The 20,449-nt window shown below is 42.1% G+C and overlaps 1 protein-coding gene across 15 annotated transcripts in view; it reads left to right on the top strand.

The window, feature by feature from the left end:
• The first annotated feature begins 5,309 nt into the window (after positions 1–5,309).
• Positions 5,310–20,449, top strand: part of LOC139552352 (glutamate receptor ionotropic, NMDA 1) — a 30,289-nt gene continuing 15,149 nt past the window's right edge. For 6 of the 15 annotated variants that reach the window (XM_071364004.1, XM_071363999.1, XM_071364003.1 and 3 more), the window contains exons 1-11: positions 5,311–6,031; positions 10,868–11,002; positions 11,472–11,648; positions 14,600–14,662; positions 15,364–15,461; positions 15,721–15,842; positions 17,195–17,369; positions 17,478–17,622; positions 18,092–18,178; positions 19,287–19,438; positions 19,965–20,091. In XM_071364004.1, coding sequence (XP_071220105.1) covers positions 5,783–6,031; positions 10,868–11,002; positions 11,472–11,648; positions 14,600–14,662; positions 15,364–15,461; positions 15,721–15,842; positions 17,195–17,369; positions 17,478–17,622; positions 18,092–18,178; positions 19,287–19,438; positions 19,965–20,091 — 1,530 coding nt within the window. In that variant the 5' untranslated portion in view covers positions 5,311–5,782. Of the gene's footprint in view, positions 6,032–10,867; positions 11,003–11,471; positions 11,649–14,599; positions 14,663–15,363; positions 15,462–15,720; positions 15,843–17,194; positions 17,370–17,477; positions 17,623–18,091; positions 18,179–19,286; positions 19,439–19,963; positions 20,092–20,449 lie in introns of all 15 variants that reach the window. The other 9 variants (XM_071364000.1, XM_071363997.1, XM_071363994.1 and 6 more) reach the window with 7 other exon arrangements.

The raw sequence follows: 20,449 nt of genomic DNA, 5'->3' as shown, positions 1-20,449 counted from the left end.
AAACCCAGCAGAGTTGCAGTTCTTGACGCACTCAAACCGGTGCAACTGGTACCTTCTACCATACCCTGTTCAAAGGCACTTAAATATTTTGTCTTGCCCATTCACCCTCTGAATGGCACACCTCCTCAATCCATGGTTCAATTGTCTCAAGGCTTAAAAATCCTTCTTTAACCTGTCTTCTCCCCTTCATCTACACTGAGTGAAGCGGACATAAAAGGTGACATCAATCAGGGATCATAGCGTTCACCTGGATTCACCTTGTCAGTCTTTGTCATGGAAAGAGCAGGTGTTCTTAATGTTTTGTACACTCAGTGTACGTCTAAGTGAATGTTGAATACTGCAGCTGGCAATTGGGACATGGCCAAAGAAAACGAGGGAGAGCTGCTCATCAATAATTTATGCAAGGACCGCTCTCTACACAAGAAACGCATCATACATGCATCTTTAGAACGCCCGGTTAGAAAACCTGCCTGTATGAATAACAATACTCTGTTTGTGCGAGCATATTGAGAGCAGAAGAATGCTTCACTCACACCTCTCAATCAACCAATGTGGCTAAACAGTCACAGCACTTGATGAACACACACGCATGTAGATGAAATTAGCAATGCAATGTGACGCTGGTGAAATACTGTGTTTTATTGGTTCCGCTCCTGGAGGCTTACCTGTTTTCTGCTACTTTTGATTCACATTGCAACATGTAATTAAAGGTAATGGCTGGCATATAAATAGATTGCTGCCAGGCTATGTGTTAGTGTGTAGGAGGGGAGAGAGAGATTGAGAGAGACATACACATACACACATACACACACACACGCACATAGGTCCCTTAACCCTCTTACCTCACTGTGTAGGTGGTGTGTATGTATGTATGTACTTGTCTCTGTGTGAGTCGATGATTGTGTGTGTATGTGTGAACTTTAGAGCGAGTGTGTGTATGTGTGAACTCTAGAGCGTGTGTGTCATTGGTGTGCATGAGAATCTTGAGTCTTTGTTCTCTGCCAGTGCACATCGTTATATAACGTCTGCATTGCAGGCTGGCCGAGCTGTATTGATGTATGAGTGGAGGGAGGAGGGACACTAATGGCTACAGGAATCCAGCAAACAAGAGTCCTTGTCGCTGTTGGCCTTCCCTCAGAGTGGCTCTCATTAGGCAGTGTTTAACACATACACACAACAGTGCCACAGTCTTACAGCTATCCCACAGCCATACAGTATATAGTAATATATCTCTATGGATCTGAGCTATCTGAAAACCAGTCATGCTGTTAAAATGTTATATTCTCGACACCCGTGTTATAAAATATTACTTTATATCACATACAGTAACATATAGGTTATTTAAACCAATCGAGAAGTATGAGGGAGGTGTTTAAGATGTTGGCATTGATCTAAATATAATTGAATACTAAATAAATCTATTGAATAAATCTATAAAAATGCTAGTTTTTTTCCCATTACTGCGGAAACAAACACTTCATAAGCGGGCTATATGTTTCCTATGACTACTAAAGATGTATCGTGTCTAGCCTATCTGCCATAGAAAGAGAGCTACATGTTTCCTATGACAGGTAGGAGAGTCAGTGTCTATGGATAACAGAATGACTGGTTTGCCAGTTTGAATCCCGGGTCCGACGGAAAATCTGGTGGGAGGTGAGCTTGCAACTGGAGGGTTGCTGGTATCAAATCCTAGATGCCAGTGCCCGTCATTGTTCCTTTGAGCAAGGAACTTAACTCCCCATAACAACAGCTCCCCCGGGCTCCCAGTGTGTCTTTTCGGGAGGGGTTGGGTTAAAAGCGGAGGTCAAATTTCAGTGGGACCTTGTGTGCAATTGACCAATCAAGTGATCTTAATATCTTATTCCATATGCCGACTAAAAATATATAATCTCTATACGTGTGCCTCTCGTAGAGAGACATCTCTGCCATTCCCACGCTGTTAAAGCCAGTTGCTTTTTTGCCATAATTGCATGGGATTTGTGCAAGCAGTTTGGCTGCTACGTAATGCCACATTTTGGTATTCTATATCACCTGCACTTTTGGGGCCTTAACAAAACAGACCGAAGGACATGGCAAATAGTCAACCATTACAGTTTTGCGACTTGCTGCCATTTCAATCTATCCCCTATACACATTTAATTGTTGGGGCGCTACTACCAGATATCAATGAAATTGGTACAGTACTCTCCATCACGGGTGGCACAAATGTTACCTCTTACAAGACACGCCTCAAAATATGTTCATGAGCCTGAAACAACAATACCATGCAACCACTAGCGGTCAAAGGGTGTTTTGCGCTCCATAAATACAGTACGGTACTGTATTCTGTGGGTTGGAATTAAGGTACATTTGAAATACAGCAGTTCTTGTCCTGCCCAAAACATTTTCCCACAATGCACCATTCTTTACAGTATGCTGCAGAATAATGCTTCACAGTATTTGACTGTTGTTAAATGTACGAATTTACCATATAAATCGCAGTTTTTCATTACAGTGTAATATTCTGTGTGATTAATTTTGCAAATAATATAAATGTTGCTTGGTTGGTTCATTTCAGACCTTGATGTCTCTCAATCCTATCACTGAGAATTGTTTCAAAAAGTTCCAAGTGGCTATCCCACAATGATGTGCGGTACAGTAATGAACTGTTAAACCAAAGTTTCTTACGGTATCATTTACTGTTTACGCCTAAAATCACCCAGAGTGCATTGCCATTTATGACAATTTACTGTAAATCAGTTATGTGCTACTTTACTGTTTTATTGTATAATACTGTCAAAACAACAAGAACGTTTTACAGTGTAATTTATAATTCAGGAGAACGTTAGATCAAGTGTGACCTAATTTCCAAAATGACTCTTGCATTTGAAAATCTATGACATTTACATTGTAAACACACAACAGGGCTCACAGATTACTTCCTGCTAAATAAAATATTTATTGACTATTGATTAAAGGAGATAAAACAGATGAGATTTAACCATTAATCGTCTGGTTTATAAACAAACCATCCCTTTTACAGCCCTTGTTGACCTTATAGCCTAACTTCCCTAGATGAAACATATGATTTTACTTGGAAATGTGTGGGGTTTAATGTGGGCAGAACAGTGTAAAAAAAAAAAGAAGGTTGATTCAATGAACAATTCTAAGGCAACCAGCTACAATAGGATTGTGAGTTTGCGTAGCAAAAATGTTGTTGTGCAAACTCACAACGAACAGTTTGTGTGCGATTTTCTTTTTATAGCAAACTCACAATCCTATTGCAACTGCTTGCCTTTCAACTGTACATTGAATGATCTTTTTTAAAACTTTTTCTTTTACAGTGAACTAGGATAGGCTTTAGGCCTATCTCCAATAGAACTCCACAGTGGAGGTGTCATAATACCCATAAAACCTAGCGGTCAAACATGGAAATGGTTCCAATCATTTTTCCCATAGGGAATTTTAGAAACACTTAAAATAAGGGCTGTGTTTCGTGTAGGCTTACCCTGGCGTGACGGTTTGATAACCATGTAAATCTCTCTCGGACAAGGTGACATTTATCAATATATTCGGCTCTAGTTACTCTCAGATTCGAAAATGCTAATTAGCATCAAAGTAGACGTCATGCAAGACCACAAATCCCTGCAAGCTCCAGCACATCATCTCTAGCTGACACCTTTGCTAACAGGTATTGTATCAATTTAAAACTTGCACAACACAGTTCCCAGAATTGTCAATTTAAGTATATTCAGCCAATTTATTAATTACTAAATTTAGCTAACATTAGATAGTTAATCCAGAGATACTTACCTTAACCTCGATTCGACAGTCTCGTCCAGATCATGGCATTTGTAGTTCTTTATGATAGCCACATTAACATTTCATTTTTTGGGGGGTTAAATATCAGCAAATATATTAATAAAAGTCATCTTGTTATTAAAACGTTACCCCAGGGTAAGCCTACACGAAACACAGCCCATATGTTAAGTGTTTCTAAAATCCCCTATGGGAAAAATGAATGGTGGAAAAACGATTGGAACCATTTTCTTGTTTGACAGCTAGGTTTTATGGGTATTATGACTCATACTGTGGTACTCTATTGCAATGACATTAAGTCTAAATAAACCTAGACTACTCTGCTTTGTCAATACTCCAGTGTGATGTGCTTCAAAGTAATAGCTGTGCCATAATTTATTTGATGTTCAATAGCCTACATGTTATTTGATGTTAGGCATTATGAATGTTCAGAAACTTAACACTGTGGAGAGAGAGGCTTGTTTCCTAGGTAACCAGAATGGTTGAACATTTTCCCCCTGCTTAGCAAGATGGATGCTCTTGTGCCTCCTGTGGTTACTTGGACACCTTGCTCCCTTTCTCCATTCAGGGACATTTCAAATGACATTACCCGCCCCCACAATCAAACAAAACATCTAACAAGCACACATGTCTGTCAATACAAATAAGGTAAAACAACACATTCATGTCACACTTTTGGAAGAAGTTGAGCTTCAATGTTTCATTCTACACCAGGCTGAGCAATGCTTTTAGATGCAACTCTATAAATTATTCAGCCGTTTTTATATTTGTATATCCCCATGTCAGTGCTCGCAGTAGCCTAGACAAGCAGCATACTGTGCTTATGTTGGAGGTTTTGCATGATTGAAGAGGTTGAAATATGGATGACATGGTTACATAATTGATTGGCTGTTTGAAAGTAAAGGAGAGGGGAGGGGATGTAGCCTACACGTAATTGGTGGTCCTGGTTGGTCTGAGTCTATGAAATTATGGGGATTTACAGCAGGAGCCAGTTCAACTGAGACCGGAGACACATCCCCAGCGAAATAAACAAGCAGGCTTCGAACTGGGCACAGACATCAATTCAACGTCTAGTGTGGCCAGTGGGTTGGGTCCATCTACTCCGTGCGTTTTAGGAGTACTGTTTGAGAAAACATCTCACATATTGGAATCGTTGGGTCACTGGATTATTGAGGTGTCAATTTTCATTGCAATGGCAGCAACCATCTGCAGTATTTATTTATCCTACCTAAAGTAACCTACAATATTCACACTTTAAGAAATAATTCGTTTTTCATCACATATTATGTTTTTTTATGAGATCAATTATTGTTGTTCTCACACACCAATTGTGTCTTGCTTTTCTTTGATGCTCTATTCATAATCTAAACTGCCTACTACCATTTCTGTCATATAGTGAATAACATTGTTGTTGAGATGTTGAAAATACTTTTTGTTGATGATTAGCTTCCTTTGATTCATTTCCTGTGACAGAAGAACGCCAACGCGAAATCATAGATAGATCGCGGAGGCGCGCACCACTGCGCGTGCACAGCTGTCAGCACCAAGGACAGCCGCTCAGCCCCGAGCGTAGCGTCAGTATTATCACCTTACAGAACAGCCTGCGCGTAGCCCACAGGGGATCGGTAGAGCAATTATACAGTGCACAAAGGGAGCCGCATACGCCGCGAAATATGCTCTAACTCGTTTATATCGACATTGGAAGAAAGACAATGGGGGAAATAGGCAAAGGAAGATAATCATCTTTGAAAAAATGCTTCTGAAACAGCGGAGATAATCCATCAACGGTTAAGGTCCTGACCATGCACATTCCTCCGCATTGCACTTAAATCAAATGTGCAGATTTTCCACACTGTCCAGCGGGACGGTGGTTCAAGTCGTGGTAACCGGGTGAACAGTGCAGTCCAGAATCCGGGAAAGCCCACCTGCCAACACGAAGGAGAGACGGATCTGGGGTCCACTGTGCGTTTTGGTCGTTTACACGATGCGTTTGTTTCTGCTGGCGGTGTTCCTCTCGTGCTCCTGTGCGCGGGCTGGCTGCGAGCCGAAGATAGTGAACATCGGAGCCGTCCTGAGCCAGAAGAGGTACGAGCAAGTCTTTAAGGATGCAGTGACCCAGGCGAACCAGATATACGGGAGAGATAAATTCAAGTTGACCGCCATCTCCGTAACGCACAAACCCAACGCTATCCAGATGGCTCTCTCCGTCTGCGAGGACCTCATCTCCAACCAGGTATCTCAGGAGGGCGCCGGCGTACCAGCATTGGTGTTAAATGATAATAGCCTAATAACATGAGTCATTAGCACATATATAGCCCATCTATTCAATGTCAATCATATGAATCCAAATAATTTAGAGGGCTCAGAGAATTGTCCAACATTTGTATGAAGCCTATGGCCACTATTGGGGGGGAAATGAATCATCCTCTTTAGTGTGTTCCATCTTCCCGTTTCTTCTTCAAGGGAACTGACTGATGTGAGTCATTGGGCAGATGAGGTCGATATATTGTGACCATCACTTTATTTGCAATGAACAAACCAGTAAGCATCCCATTCTAGACTATAACCTCAGTGCCTGCGAAACACGGTGCCACCTGTTTCCTGCCTGATCTCATAGATCAAACATAACATAGTAAATCCGGGACACTCAAATTAGTATGATATGTTACGTTTGGTATGTATAAAAGAACACTGTTGTTGCTTCCATCCATCTCTTTGCCCCAACCTGGGCTCGAACCAGGGACCTGTAGGTATAAAAAATATATAAAACAATATTGGAATAAACATTTAATTTGGCCTTACTGCTATTAGCGCATAGAAACGCATTGAATAACATATTTATACATGGCAAAACAGGTAGTCAAAAAATGATTCAAAAGGAAGTATGTTTTAAAGTGAATCCTATATAAAAAAAAAATCAAATCCAATTTTATTAATCACATACGCCGAATACAACAGGTGTAGACCTTACAGTGAAATGCTTACTTACGAGATCCTAACCTACAGTGCAGTTTAAAAAAATACAGATAAGAATAAGAGATAAAAGTAACAAGTAATTAAAGACCAGCAGTAAAAATAAAATAACAATATATACAGGGGGGTGCCAGTACAGAGTCAATGTGCGGGGGCATCAGTTAGAGAGTTAATTGAATTGACTATGCATAGATGGCAACAGAGAGTGGCAGTGGTGTGGAGTGGGGGGGGGGGCAATGTGAATAGTCTGGGTAGCCATTTTACTAGATGTTCAGGAGTCTTATGGCTTTGGGGTAGAAGCTGTTTAGAAGTCTCTTGGACCTAGACTTGGCGCTCTGGTACCTCTTGCCGTGTGGTAGCAGAGAGAACAGTCTATGACTAGGGTGGCTGGAGTCTTTGACAATTTTTAGGGCCTTCCTCTGACACCGCCTGGTATAGAGGTCCTGGACGGCAGGAAGCTTGGCGCCAGTGATGTACTGGGCCTTTCGCACTACCCTCTGTAGTGCCTTGCGGTCGGAGGCTGAGCAGTTGCCATACCAGGCAGTGATGCAACCAGTCAAGATGCTCTCGATGGTGCAGCTGTAGAACCTTTTGAGGATCTGAGGACCCATGCCAAATCTTTTCAGTCTCCTGAGGGGGAATAGGTTTTGTCGTGCCCGCTTCACGACTGTCATGGAGTGCTTGGACAAGGTTGGTTTGTTGGTGATGTGGACTCCAAGGAAATTGAAGCTCTCAACCTGCTTCACTGAGCGATATAAGAAAGATCAATATTTAAAAATATATTTTTTACCCATATTTAACACATTTTTTGGACACTAAACTGTTTCCATATATACTTCCATAACCGTTTTTAACTGGTACCAGGCTACCATCAGATGAGTCTTGTGAGGCTTGTGGGCGTCCTAGAGAGAGTCTGATCTTTCCATAGAGGGGTTATATTTGTTTGTAGTACAAATGCTTTGGACGTTTCAGACGTTTCAGTGAGAAGACCGATTTTTGGGATGTCTCCTTGTCTGACAAACACCACTGTAGCTCTGCCACCTTCCACCGCAAATGCAGAAGACAGACATCGGTGGATGCTGTGGATTGAGACGCAGTCCATGCAAAAACAGATATCTCCAGCTAAAACAGACAGATTTTGATGGGGATTTTGTGTTATTATGTTAATTAGGACATAGACTCTAGGGGGTTGTTTAAGGCAAAAACGAAAGAAGGGTAGTTGGTTGGGGTGAATGGGTAGGTGTATAACGCGAATGTCTAGCAATGCAAAGGTCTGAATCTCATCACGGACAACTTTAGCATTTTAGCTAATTAGTAACTTTGCAACTACTTACTACTTTTGTGCTACTTTGCAACTACTCTCTACTTTTGAACTACTTTGCAACTTAGCATGTTAGCTAATCCTTCCCCTTTAACCTAACTCCTAACCTTAACCTTAACCCCAAACCTAACCTCTAGATTAGTTAAAGTTAGCCACCTAGCTAACATTAGCGTTAGCCACTTATAACCCGAATGTCTACCAACCCAAAGGTTGTGTGTTCGAATCTCATCACGGACAACTTTAGCATTTTAGCTAATTAGCAAGTTTTAGCTACTTTGCAACTACTTAGCATGTTAGCTAACGCTTCCCCTGACCCAAACCATTTAACCTAACTCCTGGCCTAGCTAAAGTTAGCCACCTAGCTAACATTAGCCACAACAATTTGGAATTCATAACATATCATACGTATTGGAAATGTGTCTACCCCTGAGTCCAGGTTGCTATCTATTTTTTATTTATTTTTTATTTAACTAGGCAAGTCAGTTAAATACAGGATCGATGCCCCCTGCCAAACCCTACCCCAGACAACGCTGGGCCAATTGTGCGCCGCCCTATGGGACTCCCAATCACAGCTGTTTGTGATTCAGCCTGTATTCGAACCAGGGTGTCTGTAGTGACACCGCTAGCACTGAGATGCAGTACCTTAGACCGCTGCGTCACTCGGGAGCTGACTGCAACAATATCAAATGTTTTATTGCAGTTTATATATATTTTTTTTTAAATGGGACAGTTTATATGGTTAAAAATGGGACTGTATATTAGGAAAAAAATCTGTTTCTTGCAAATATACATTTTGTTACTCTAATATACAATATTTCTTCAAGCCTAGGCTATGATAACAATACTATGAAACTGCAGCCAAGCCTTTAAGAGATCCATCACATATGGTAATACAAATGGAAGCTGAAATGAAATTATACATATTTATAAATTGGATATCCATATGTTGTTGTTACACAAGCAGTAGCCAATATAATGAGTAACTACCAAACCAGAACTTGAGGCAAAACATGAAAAATAAAATGGGCAGTGAGCCTGTGGCTAAATCTCTATCCCCATATCTGTAGTCTATTATCCAGACAAAGCTATGTGTTCAAGGGATAATATAAATCTTATACAAAAGTTATTCTTTATCATTTAGAACTGGACAATCAATATATCCTTTAAAAGCCATGGACTGATTGTTTTTATCTAAGGGCCAAAAACACACAGATTTGTGGGGGATGAGAGGCCAACTCACTTCAGTGTACACAGCTGCAGATCCGCTGAACTGCAAACAAACTAACTAACCAAGAGAGAAATGAGTGACGCATTCTTAAATGAGTTTTACTGCAGTTTCTATTTTCACAGCTCGTGCCATGTGACAAAATGTTGCCTAAAAGGAGGCCAACATGGCCACCTACGCAATGGGCACGTCCATCAAAGCATCCCAGGGGTAGCAGCTGGGGTGCATGCCTTGGCTCATTTGCCGTTATGTCACCGAGAAGGGCGATTAGTTTGTATTATGGAAAATTGTATGATTTGACATTAGAAATGGGTAGTTGTAACTGTTTGGTTTATGTTATTACTAGATCAATAATGAGACACACAAGTGTATGGAAAGCAATTGTTTTTGGCTCTAGACTCGAAAAATTACTGTGTTTTTCACTTCAAGTGCGATTCTTTTTAGGTCATAATATCTTTTGTGTATACGACTTGTGCAATTTAAACCTAACAATGAAAACAACATTAATAAGTTATGCATTGCGATGTTACCCCTTTGAGATTTGTTCCAACACTGAAACACATTGCTAAAACCCTTGTCCATCCCATTCACATTAAGCATTACATTGCTTCTGAAAGCAGCAATATCATGTAGTGAAGAGAACTGAGGCGTGAACCACCCCTACCCCATCCCTCTTTCTCACTCACTCACACACACACACACACACACACACACACACACACACACACACACACACACACACACACACACACACACACACACACACACACACACACACACACACACACACACACACACACACACACACACACACACACACACACACACACACACACACACACACACACACACAAAGGTCTCTCCCTAATTCCTCCACTCTATTACAATGTCCCCGGTCCTCTTCATTGTAATGATTGTTGTAATTGATAGAGATGGTTATGTGCTGACATATCTTTGCTGCTCTTTGCTCAGAGGGCTGCAGGGATGAGAAAGGTGCCAATGGTCTACATGTACCTTTACTTGGAACAGCGCCTACTAACTGCCTAGATGGAAACCTAACCATGTGAGAGACTCAATGAGATGGTCTTGGCCCTGTGGTCATGTTAGTCACTCGAGAGAGGGTCCATGACAGATGGGTTGGTAGATGCCTGGAAGCGCTCTTTGGATGAAAGAGGCCCAACCATACGGGCTGTACACACTAACCGTCATGCCTGCATATCATGCCAGCTTTGTCTTCCCCCTCAGTTGGATCAGTGTTCCATTTCTCAAGAATCCTATTAATCTAAGAATCGATATACAGTTAGTAGAGCTGCATTGAGGAGCATCTGTCTACTTCATCCAGGATAAGTGTCATTCAGCTTTGAGCCAAATGAATAACCATCTACCATGCAGCCATAATGCTAATGAAAAGTGAGGATGGTTTAAGAGGAAAGAGCTGATTTGACATTTCCATGTCGCAGTGAGGAATCAATAGTCCATACACTTTATTATCCTTTCACCTCCCTTTACACGTGTGTGTTTTTCTTTAATCCCCGTACTTGTGTCTGCAGGTGTATGCCATCCTCGTGAGTCATCCTCCCCAGTCCAACGACCACCTCACCCCCACGCCTGTGTCCTACACCGCAGGCTTCTACCGCATCCCTGTTGTGGGCCTCACCACACGCATGTCCATCTACTCCGACAAGGTGAGAAATGACAGAGAGAAAGAGAGAAAGAGAGAGAGAGAGAGAGAGCGAGAGAGAGAGAGAGAGAGAGGGAGGGAGGGAGGGAGGGAGGGAGGGAGGGAGGGAGGGAGGGAGGGAGGGAGGGAGGGAGGGAGGGAGGGAGGGAGGGAGGGAGGGAGGGAGGGAGGGAGGGAGAGGGAGGGACAGAGGGAGGGAGAGAGGGAGGGGGGAAAGAGAGGTGAATGATGGAGCAGACCCTGGGGATCTAAACAGATAAGAGAGACATACATTCTACTCCACTTCTTCTCTAGCTACCAAAATAGCTGTGGACGAATTACATTCTGCTCCAAATGTCCTGCAAGGACAAGACATTTCTGTTTGATTGTGAACAATTGCAAAGGCCTCATGAATATGTTAGAAAGAACAGCAAAACCGTGGATGACAAGCAAATCATTTCCTCGCACTCCTTCTTGTTTTGCTTTCTCCCCAGAGTATCCACTTGTCTTTTCTGCGGACTGTCCCCCCGTACTCCCACCAGGCTCACGTGTGGTTCGACATGATGCGAGAGTTTCGATGGAACCACATCATCCTGATCGTCAGCGATGACCACGAGGGGCGGGCCGCGCAGAAAAGACTGGAGACCCTACTGGAGGAGAGGGAAACAAAGGTGAGACGCTCGGGCTCGCCGGACCCCCAGTGTGTGTGGGCGTGTGTGTGTGTAATCTCTGTTTAACTCTCAAAGGTCTTCTATGTATATAACTGTTTTCCTTTCTGTCGTGTGAACACATCTCTCACTGACCATTGTGTAAACATTGGCTAACATCAAAATGCTAGAGACATCTACAGCGTCTAATGTGTTCTGATCTGAGTACATCTTTTACTCATCTCATGTTGCTTTTCACCATAGTCAAATTCTCCTGTGTCAATCCACAACAGGAGCCAAATAGCGGACTTTAACCTGGGGCTTTGCAAAATATCAATGACTCCCAAACAGAATGATGGTCCATAGATCCTTGATGTATATTTGTGGTGTGGTACATGTATGTTGTTTGGAAGGGATGTAGTTCACAAATCCAGTGTAATGCTCACTTGGAGACTTGTAATGTGATGGATGGTTGACATACAGTAGTATATCAGATGGTCATAGTGTCCTGTGCTAAGACACTAAGACAGTGGAATACATATCTTTGGTTTTATTGTGTCCTTGTCAAATGATGGACTGTGAGACCATACAAGTGAAATGACAGGCATGTGACAAACTGTCCATAAGCATTACTTTAGCCCAGAGTCACCTCTGAGGTTGTGTTGCTGGGTAGCTAGCTCATTAAAGTGCTGATCCACCTAAAGCCTAAAGCAGGGATGATGTCCCCTAGAACACATGTGTCAAACTCATTCCACGGAGGGCCCAGTGTCTATGGGTTTTCGCTCCACCCTTGTACTTGATTGATCAAATAAGGTCAGTAATTAGTAAGGAACTCCCCTCGCCTGGTTATTTTGTTCTTAATGTGAAAAAAACCTGCAGATACTCGGGCCCCCGAGGAATGAGTTTGACACCCCTGCCCTAAAAGATAATGTTCCCTAAAGGAAAAGAGAAGGACCAATTAACACATTGTTAAAAAGACAGGATGTGGTTAAGACTTTTTGATACTGCGCTGTTTGTTCCCCTCAAGGGCTCCTTCCTGTAATTGTGTGACGGAGTGAAATGAGTCCTGATTTGAAGAGTAATTTAATCAGAGGCTGATGAAACGGTTCATGTGACAGACACATGCTCACGATAATCCACACCAAAGGGAGAGGTGAAATGTCAAACATGTTGTGGTTCATCAGTCACACTCAAACATGATCAAGATTGATTAGGAGTTACTAAGTATACTTTTTGTCAATAAATCATCTTGGTATAAAGGATTTTGACTTTATTGGATTATACAATGACTTTACCTGTGTTGAAGTGGTGTTTTCTATGGTAAATACCTACATTAGATTATATAATAGTTGGTTTACTGCTAGCTACATGTTTCTTCCGTCTTGGAATCCATCTTGTCTGACCTTGGCTCTCGCTCTCTGTCTCTCTCTGTCTCTCTCTCTCGCTCTCTGTCTCTCTCTGTCTCTTTTAAATATTGCCATAAGCAACAATTGAATAGATTTACAGTTACCAGATTGAATTAATCTATCAATGTCACAGAATCCTTGGGATGGTAGACAGTGTGATGTGATGCTGTAAGGAAGTATCTGTGTTCTTTTTCAGTGGTTTTAAGAAATTACTCAGCCAGCCAGGTTGGCAAATGCTGAGTTTGCCACATTTGGGGAGTTTGTGTCATTTCCTAATTTAATATAAATATTCTATTTATTCACATTTCATATTCCGTATTGTGCAGATTATTCACACTGTAATTGCAGGTTTATGTGCTGTGCTGGTGTGACAAGTCACAGGGACAGTAGTTATATGGGGTTCTGTACCACAGCCGGTAGCGAGAATTTTCTACCTGTAGTGGATTCAGTCAGAATACTGACATGAGCGACACAACATACAATATTCATGCTTGACTGAAGTAGCAAAAATAGAGCACTCAAAGAACTCTTTTGGGAAAACAAAGCCAGTCATCTAGACAGTTTTTTTTACCAAGGCATTGCAGTGCCACACAGAGACAGCTGCAAGATGGTGGAGGGCTAGAGAAAGAAATGGACAAAATAGATTTGGGATTGGGGACTCAATACATGATTAGATTATTTATATTCTAAATGAAGACTGTAGTCCCATTCACTCCAGTTTGATTAATACTTGTTTTGTAATGCCATGATTTATGAGTGTGCACTGACCGTGAAACACTACGACACAATAGCATGCAACATTTGGAAGGGGAGCAGTGTTTTACAGAGCAGCAGTGACTACAACAACTTCAGATTACATTTGAGGCATAACAGATCTGTAATCCTTTCAATGGAGTGAGCGTGAATACAATTGAGGAGAATGGGATTTACTTAGGACTTGCTTGTCAGGCAGTATAATGAACGAATGCGGCAGAGTCACTGTAGCATTTGGGATGTGGAGGACGCAGATCCTGAGCGCTCTGCCTGCCTGCGGTCTGAGCTGAAAGGTCGGGCATCAGGGGAGGCAGGTCTGTCAAGCAGAAGATGCTGTGTTTCACTGCAAAATGGCTCCCTGACTAAGGCAAAGCAGGAGACTGCCTTGCGGCTCCTTTCACAATATACAGGAACTGAGTGGAATTCAAAATGGAGAGAGCCTGAGGGCCATTAGTTTGCAGAATCAGACTGTTTACCTGTTTGGATTGCTTTGCACTGACACACAGACATTTTAGCCCTCTCAATCTCATTGTTGTACAGAGAGTATGACTGTTTCTGGACCAATGCTGGACAATGCTTTGAGGGTCTTGAGTAGTATTTGAAAGATTGTGAATGAGGTCATATGACATAGCATTAAATAGGATTGCTAGTGGTCAGTGGCTGTCTTTGATTTACTTTGCAAGCCCCAGTGTTAGGGATCCCAATTTGAAGCAGAAAAGTGTAGATTTGTTGGAATGCTTTACTGCGATCCATTTTCAACAGTTTTTTAATATTCTTCTGTGTCTGCATATTTTCTCTGTGCACATTACTCATCAGAATAAAAAAAGGAACTATGAAAACCTCGACCAACTGTCCTATGACAACAAGCGAGGACCAAAGGTATATTTGCATGGTCAATGCACGCCGCCCACCAACTTTCCAAACGTAGCAACTAGAAACCAGCCCAAGCAGTCACCAGCCGACCCAGAAATGCCCCTATCTTGGTAGCACGTGTTTCTTTTTACTTTGAGACATTATCCCTATAATTTCACTGAACAATGATTTTGTTATGGAAAGACTATAAACATTAACAACTGAACAGCGCTCCGTTTCAACCATTTTCATTTTTTCATTCAACTAAAGGAATGCATGTTCTCAGAAGAAAAAAAAGAGATTGCAAGTCTATTCCTTTGTGGAGATCCGGTAGTGTGGGACAAACACTTTCCCAGATTACTACCCCCTCCTGTTTTGTAGCACCTCCCTAGTTTTCAATAGTTTTTTGTTGGGGGGAAAAGGTTCCCCCTCACTCCCCTTTACCTGTTTTTAGTTACTGGTTGCATTGACCTTCTTCTCCCCCCTACCTAACATGCACGTCCTTCTTTGGAGCCTTGATAACCCTCAGTTTGCATGCGAAAAATGCAAACGTTTTTCCCCTCCAATTTTTTTTTAGTTGAGCCGATTTCCCTGGATCGCTTTCCTTTTTTTCTTCTCTCCCTTTTTCAACAAAATCTGCCAAATCGAGCACAACAGGTAAAGAGTCAGCATGGTTTCTGAGGTGGGGGTAAGTAGTTGGCTTGACTTATTTTGTGCCCCAATCACAGGCAGAGAAAGTCCTCCAGTTCAGCCAGGAGACTAACTTAACTGCGCTGCTTCTGGAGGCCAAAGAGCTGGAGGCTCGCGTCATCATCCTCTCCGCCAGGTGAGACTCTCCTACAGCACCCCCCACTTGTCCCATCAGGCCCCTCCCATCAAAAATCCCCTCCCATAAGTACATTTTCACTATTCCTATTTAGACCACAAGATGATTTACAATGACTTACATTTTACACTTCAAAGTGGTATAGTTTACAACTCTATTGCTAAATTATGGCATAATGTCACACAGTAGTGATTTACTGCAATGATTTAAATTAAAGATAAGTAACCATGTCTATGTCACTGAACATCTCTGTTTTCAGTGAAGAGGATGCTGCTGCAGTTTACAAGGCTGCCCGTTTCCTCAACATGACGGGCTCGGGTTACGTGTGGCTGGTGGGAGAGCGGGAGATGTCGGGTAAAGCCCTGAGCGAGGCGCCAGATGGTACGTACCGTACGCTGCTACCCAACAGCCACTTGGAAAACACTTCAGAATGCTGGCCTTTTTCTGGGGTCACCTTTCATCTCACCTATACGATTAGGGCGAAAACCCATAGATGAATGCCTCGTTATTAACGATGTATTATGTATGATTATTTGTTGAGTGTTAAGCATTTAAACGTTTAAGCATTTTTTATGTTTAAAGGTTTTAAATGAGTCACAGAAATGTACACTATAATCTCTTAAACAAATGTTAACACAGTGTTAAGTCCTGTGTCTCCGAACCTATTTATTTATAGTCAGAACTATTGATAGGTTAACTCGTACATGCATGTTTCCTAAAAATATATATTGGGTTATCCAAAATCTCGCTTGCTGCCTTTATAGTGCCATTCTGGTATATTAATAGCTTGGTTCTCATGAGTTTATAAAGGGTGTTTTGCAACCCCCACATTGAAGTGTAACTGAAATAGAATGGTAAGCTACAACTGTCCTTTCTTATGTCCCGGAGTCTACACAAGTCTCACGTAATATGTCACTTTGTGGTCACAAACATAAGCGTAAAACCCTAGGCACTCCAACACCCCTGACCCCCATTGTCTTACGTTAGGTGGCGTCACTCCTACGTGACGCTCGTCCCTCAGTGCAGACGATTAGTAGCGCTATCTAACGTAAGGCAATGCCCCAATCCCTGCAGATAATTCTTTGTCAGTCATGTCCATGTCTCAGCATCTGTTGCTGTCTTAAACTCACCTCTGTGGCTTCTTTCAGGAGTCTGCAAGACTACTGGACCAGTTGCAATAAGAAAACTTAGCTGAAGTTGGATTGTTAATGTAATTTGTATATTAATTCTCTAATCTAGTTGATGTATGTTTGTTTGGTCCCACACATACACTATAGCTTTCTGCTTGTGGTATTTTCCAACCTAACCCCTATAAAGTGGGTGATAGAATTGAATTGATCCAACTTCAAGGGACTCTTTTCCCTCCCATGCTGGGCAAAGTTCACTAACAACCTCAAAATATTGATCTAGCTATTACTCTCTGATCATGTTGCCTCTTCTTTTCGGAAAGGAATAAAAAAGAACATCCAAAATCAATTTCCATCAAGATGAAGTAAATGCTTCAAAGACTTCCAGTGCTTGTTTATTCTAGTGCTGGATGATCCAAATTCATTTCACAAATAGAGCAACAGGATGTTGCTGGATCAAAAACTTGCGGTTGGACCTTTCCTCATGATGGCTGAACAAGAGGTTCCTATAAGTTTTTAGTGTGTGTATTGCAAAAGGATCCTGATGGCTGGTAGTCTAGCAGGTCACTGATTTACTTTGTTCTGCTGTTGGCGTGATGTGAACAGGTCTCATTGGCCTCCAGCTCATCAACGGCAAGAACGAGTCGGCCCACATCAATGACGCAGTGGCCGTGGTGGCCCAGTCCATCCAGGAGCTCTTTGAGAAGGAGAACATTACGGAGCCGCCCAGAGGCTGCGTGGGAAACACCAACATCTGGAAGACCGGGCCCCTCTTCAAAAGGTACATTTGTATAGTTTAGGAAGACACCAAGATACAAACACTTTCTCACTCTGCCTATCCCCCTACACTCTCACACTCAGATCTACTTCAATTTCTCCTCTCGCTCAGGGTTCTGATGTCATCAAAGTACCCAGAGGGCCTCACTGGACGAGTGGAATTCAACGACGATGGCGACAGGAAGTACGCTCACTACAGCATTCTCAACTACCAGAAGAGTCGACTCATTCAAGTTGGGATTTACAATGGAACACAGGTAACTTCATGGCGGAGTCAATCACCACCTTCCGGAGACACCTGAAACCCCACCTCTTTAAGGAATACCTAGGATAGGATAAAGTAATCCTTCTGACCCCCCCCCCCCCCCCCCCCTTAAAAGATTTAGATGCACTATTGTAAAGTGGCTGTTCCACTGGATGTCATAAGGTGAATGCACCAATTTGTAAGTCGCTCTGGATAAGAGCGTCTGCTAAATGACTTAAATGTAAATGTAAATGTAATGGCAACAGTGATTATTTCTGTTTTTCCTGTGATCTTCCTGTCTATTGCTATTACACCTCTATGAAGAAGTAAGCATGGTAGTTAGAAAGCAGGTTTTATTAGCTAGATGCTGAGCTGTTGCTAAACCAGCTGACTCTTCAGTATTGGACTCCCCTGTGCTTGGCCCTCATCAGCTCCACACACTATGTCAGCACTCCTCTAATCATGGTGTTATGACCATGTAGGTGGTGATGAATAATCAGAGGAAGATCATCTGGCCGGGAGGAGAGACAGAGAAACCGCGGGGCTTTCAGATGTCCACGAGACTAAAGGTATCGCATTTTACCCTCTTCAAACAATGATATTCCGTATATATATATATATATATACTGAACAAAAATATCAATGGAACATGTAAAGTCTTGGTCCCATTTTTCATGAGATGAAATAAAAGATCCCAGAAACTTTCCGTATAGACAAAAAGATAATCTTTCAAAAATGTTGTGCATAAATTTGTTTACATCCTTGTTAGTGGGCGTTTCTCCTTTGCCAAGATAATCCATCCACCTGACAGGTGTGGCATATCAGTGCTGGGGACAATACAAAGCCACTCTAAAATGTGCAGTTTTGTCACATGACACAATGCCACAGATGTCTCAAGTTTTGAGGGAGCGTGTAATTGGCATGCTGACTGCAGGAATGTCCACCAGAGCTGTTGCCAAAGAATGTGATGTTAATTTCTCTACCATAAGCCGCCTCCAACGTCATTTTAGAGAATTTGGCAGTACGTCCAACCGGCCTCACAACCGAAGACCAACCGAAGACCAACTATGGCAGCCCAGGACCTCCACATTCTTCACCTGCGGGATCATCTGAGACCAGCCACCCGGACAGCTGATCAAACAGGATTATTTCTGTCTGTAGTAAAGCCCTTTTGTAAGAAAAAACTAATTCTGATTGGCTGGGCCTGGCTCCCAAGTGGGTGTGCCTATGCCCTCCCAGGCCCACCCATGGTTGCGCCCCTTCCCAGTCATGTGAAATCCATAGATTAGGGCCTAATTTATTTATTTCAATTGACTGATCTCCTTATATGAACTGTAACTCAGTAAAATCGTTGAAATTGTAGCATGGTGCATTTAATATTTTTTGTTCAGTGTATATATACTGTATATACATACATAATTATATATATATAAGTAAAACAACGCTTTATATCTTACAGAATCTTCAATGGAATGGGCCTGCAAAGGATTCTACTATTCTTTCTCTATCCTTCTCTCTCATTTTCTCTCTCCATTTCTACCATGTGTGTGTGTGTGTTTTATGTGTTCCTTGTGGAGGGGTTGTTGTCTGGAGGGCTGGTGATGTAGAGCTCCCTCAGGGTCAGTGTGAGCTAAAGCCCACTGTGTGATAAACAGCGTTCTCTCCCGTCTGTTATAGATAGTGACCATACACCAGGAGCCCTTTGTGTATGTGAAACCCACTGAGCAGGATGGAACCTGCAAGGAGGAAAAAACATTAAATGGAGTGGCAGATATTAAAAAGGTGATCTGCACTGGACCAAATGAGACCATCCCAGGTAACACAACAGGGACGTTTATGATATCACTGTGCTTTTACTACGCCCGCTAAGTACCAACTGGAGATGCATACATATATATACAGTAGGTATCTATATATGTATGCATGTTGCTGATTGTGCCTTTGTGTGATTGTTGGCATGTGTGTGTGTGTGTGTGTGTGTGTGTGTGTGTGTGTGTGTGTGTGTGTGTGTGTGTGTGTGTGTGTGTGTGTGTGTGTGTGTACATTGTGTACAGTGTGTAGTGTGTACAGTGTGTATGTACAGTGAGTGTGCATTGTAAATACTGTATGCTAGAGTGTTTGCTTAAATGTTTGCAAACAGTGTGGGCATGTGCCAGCCTGTTTTAAGCAAACAGTGTAAGTGTGTGAAGTCTTGTTGCAGTGAACATGTGTGCAGTGTGTTACTGTATTATTAAGTGAATGGGTGATTTTGGTTGAATAGTGTGGTGGCAAGTGATGTCTGGTGTTGTAAAAAAAGTTTCAAAAATGTTGATTGATTGATTGTAACTTGCAACCCTCTGCTGGTTTGGTTACAGGACGTCCAATTGTACCTCAATGTTGTTATGGATTCTGTGTTGACCTACTTATCAAGTTAGCTGGAACCATGAACTTTACCTATGAAGTACACCTGGTGGCTGATGGGAAATTTGGAACACAGGAGCGGGTCAGTTCCTATAAAAACTCAGACTTCTCTCTAGATAGAAAACCTTACTGGTCAAAAATGATTTGACCAACAATTGTCTATTTGCATATATTTATATTACATTCTATTATGTAAGTTAAGAAGCAAATTATATATAATCTTATCTCTGAGATGTGCTTTTTGCAGTTGTAATGTTTTGAAAATTACACAGAATCATCTTATGTTACTGCACTCACAAAAACAGTTTTCACTAACTATCACTAACTAAATCACTAACTAAAATAAGTCCTTTAGCCGAGAGAGCCATGGAAACCTAGGGTCCCACCACATTGGGGACTTTAGTTCCGTGTTGGAGGGACAAGGTGGTGGTGAGACCCAC

The sequence above is a fragment of the Salvelinus alpinus genome, chromosome 24, assembly GCF_045679555.1.
Source record: "Salvelinus alpinus chromosome 24, SLU_Salpinus.1, whole genome shotgun sequence".
Classification (NCBI taxonomy): Eukaryota; Metazoa; Chordata; class Actinopteri; order Salmoniformes; family Salmonidae; genus Salvelinus; species Salvelinus alpinus.
Note: the sequence above shows the minus strand (reverse complement) of the source record. Positions and strands in the feature narration are given on the sequence as shown.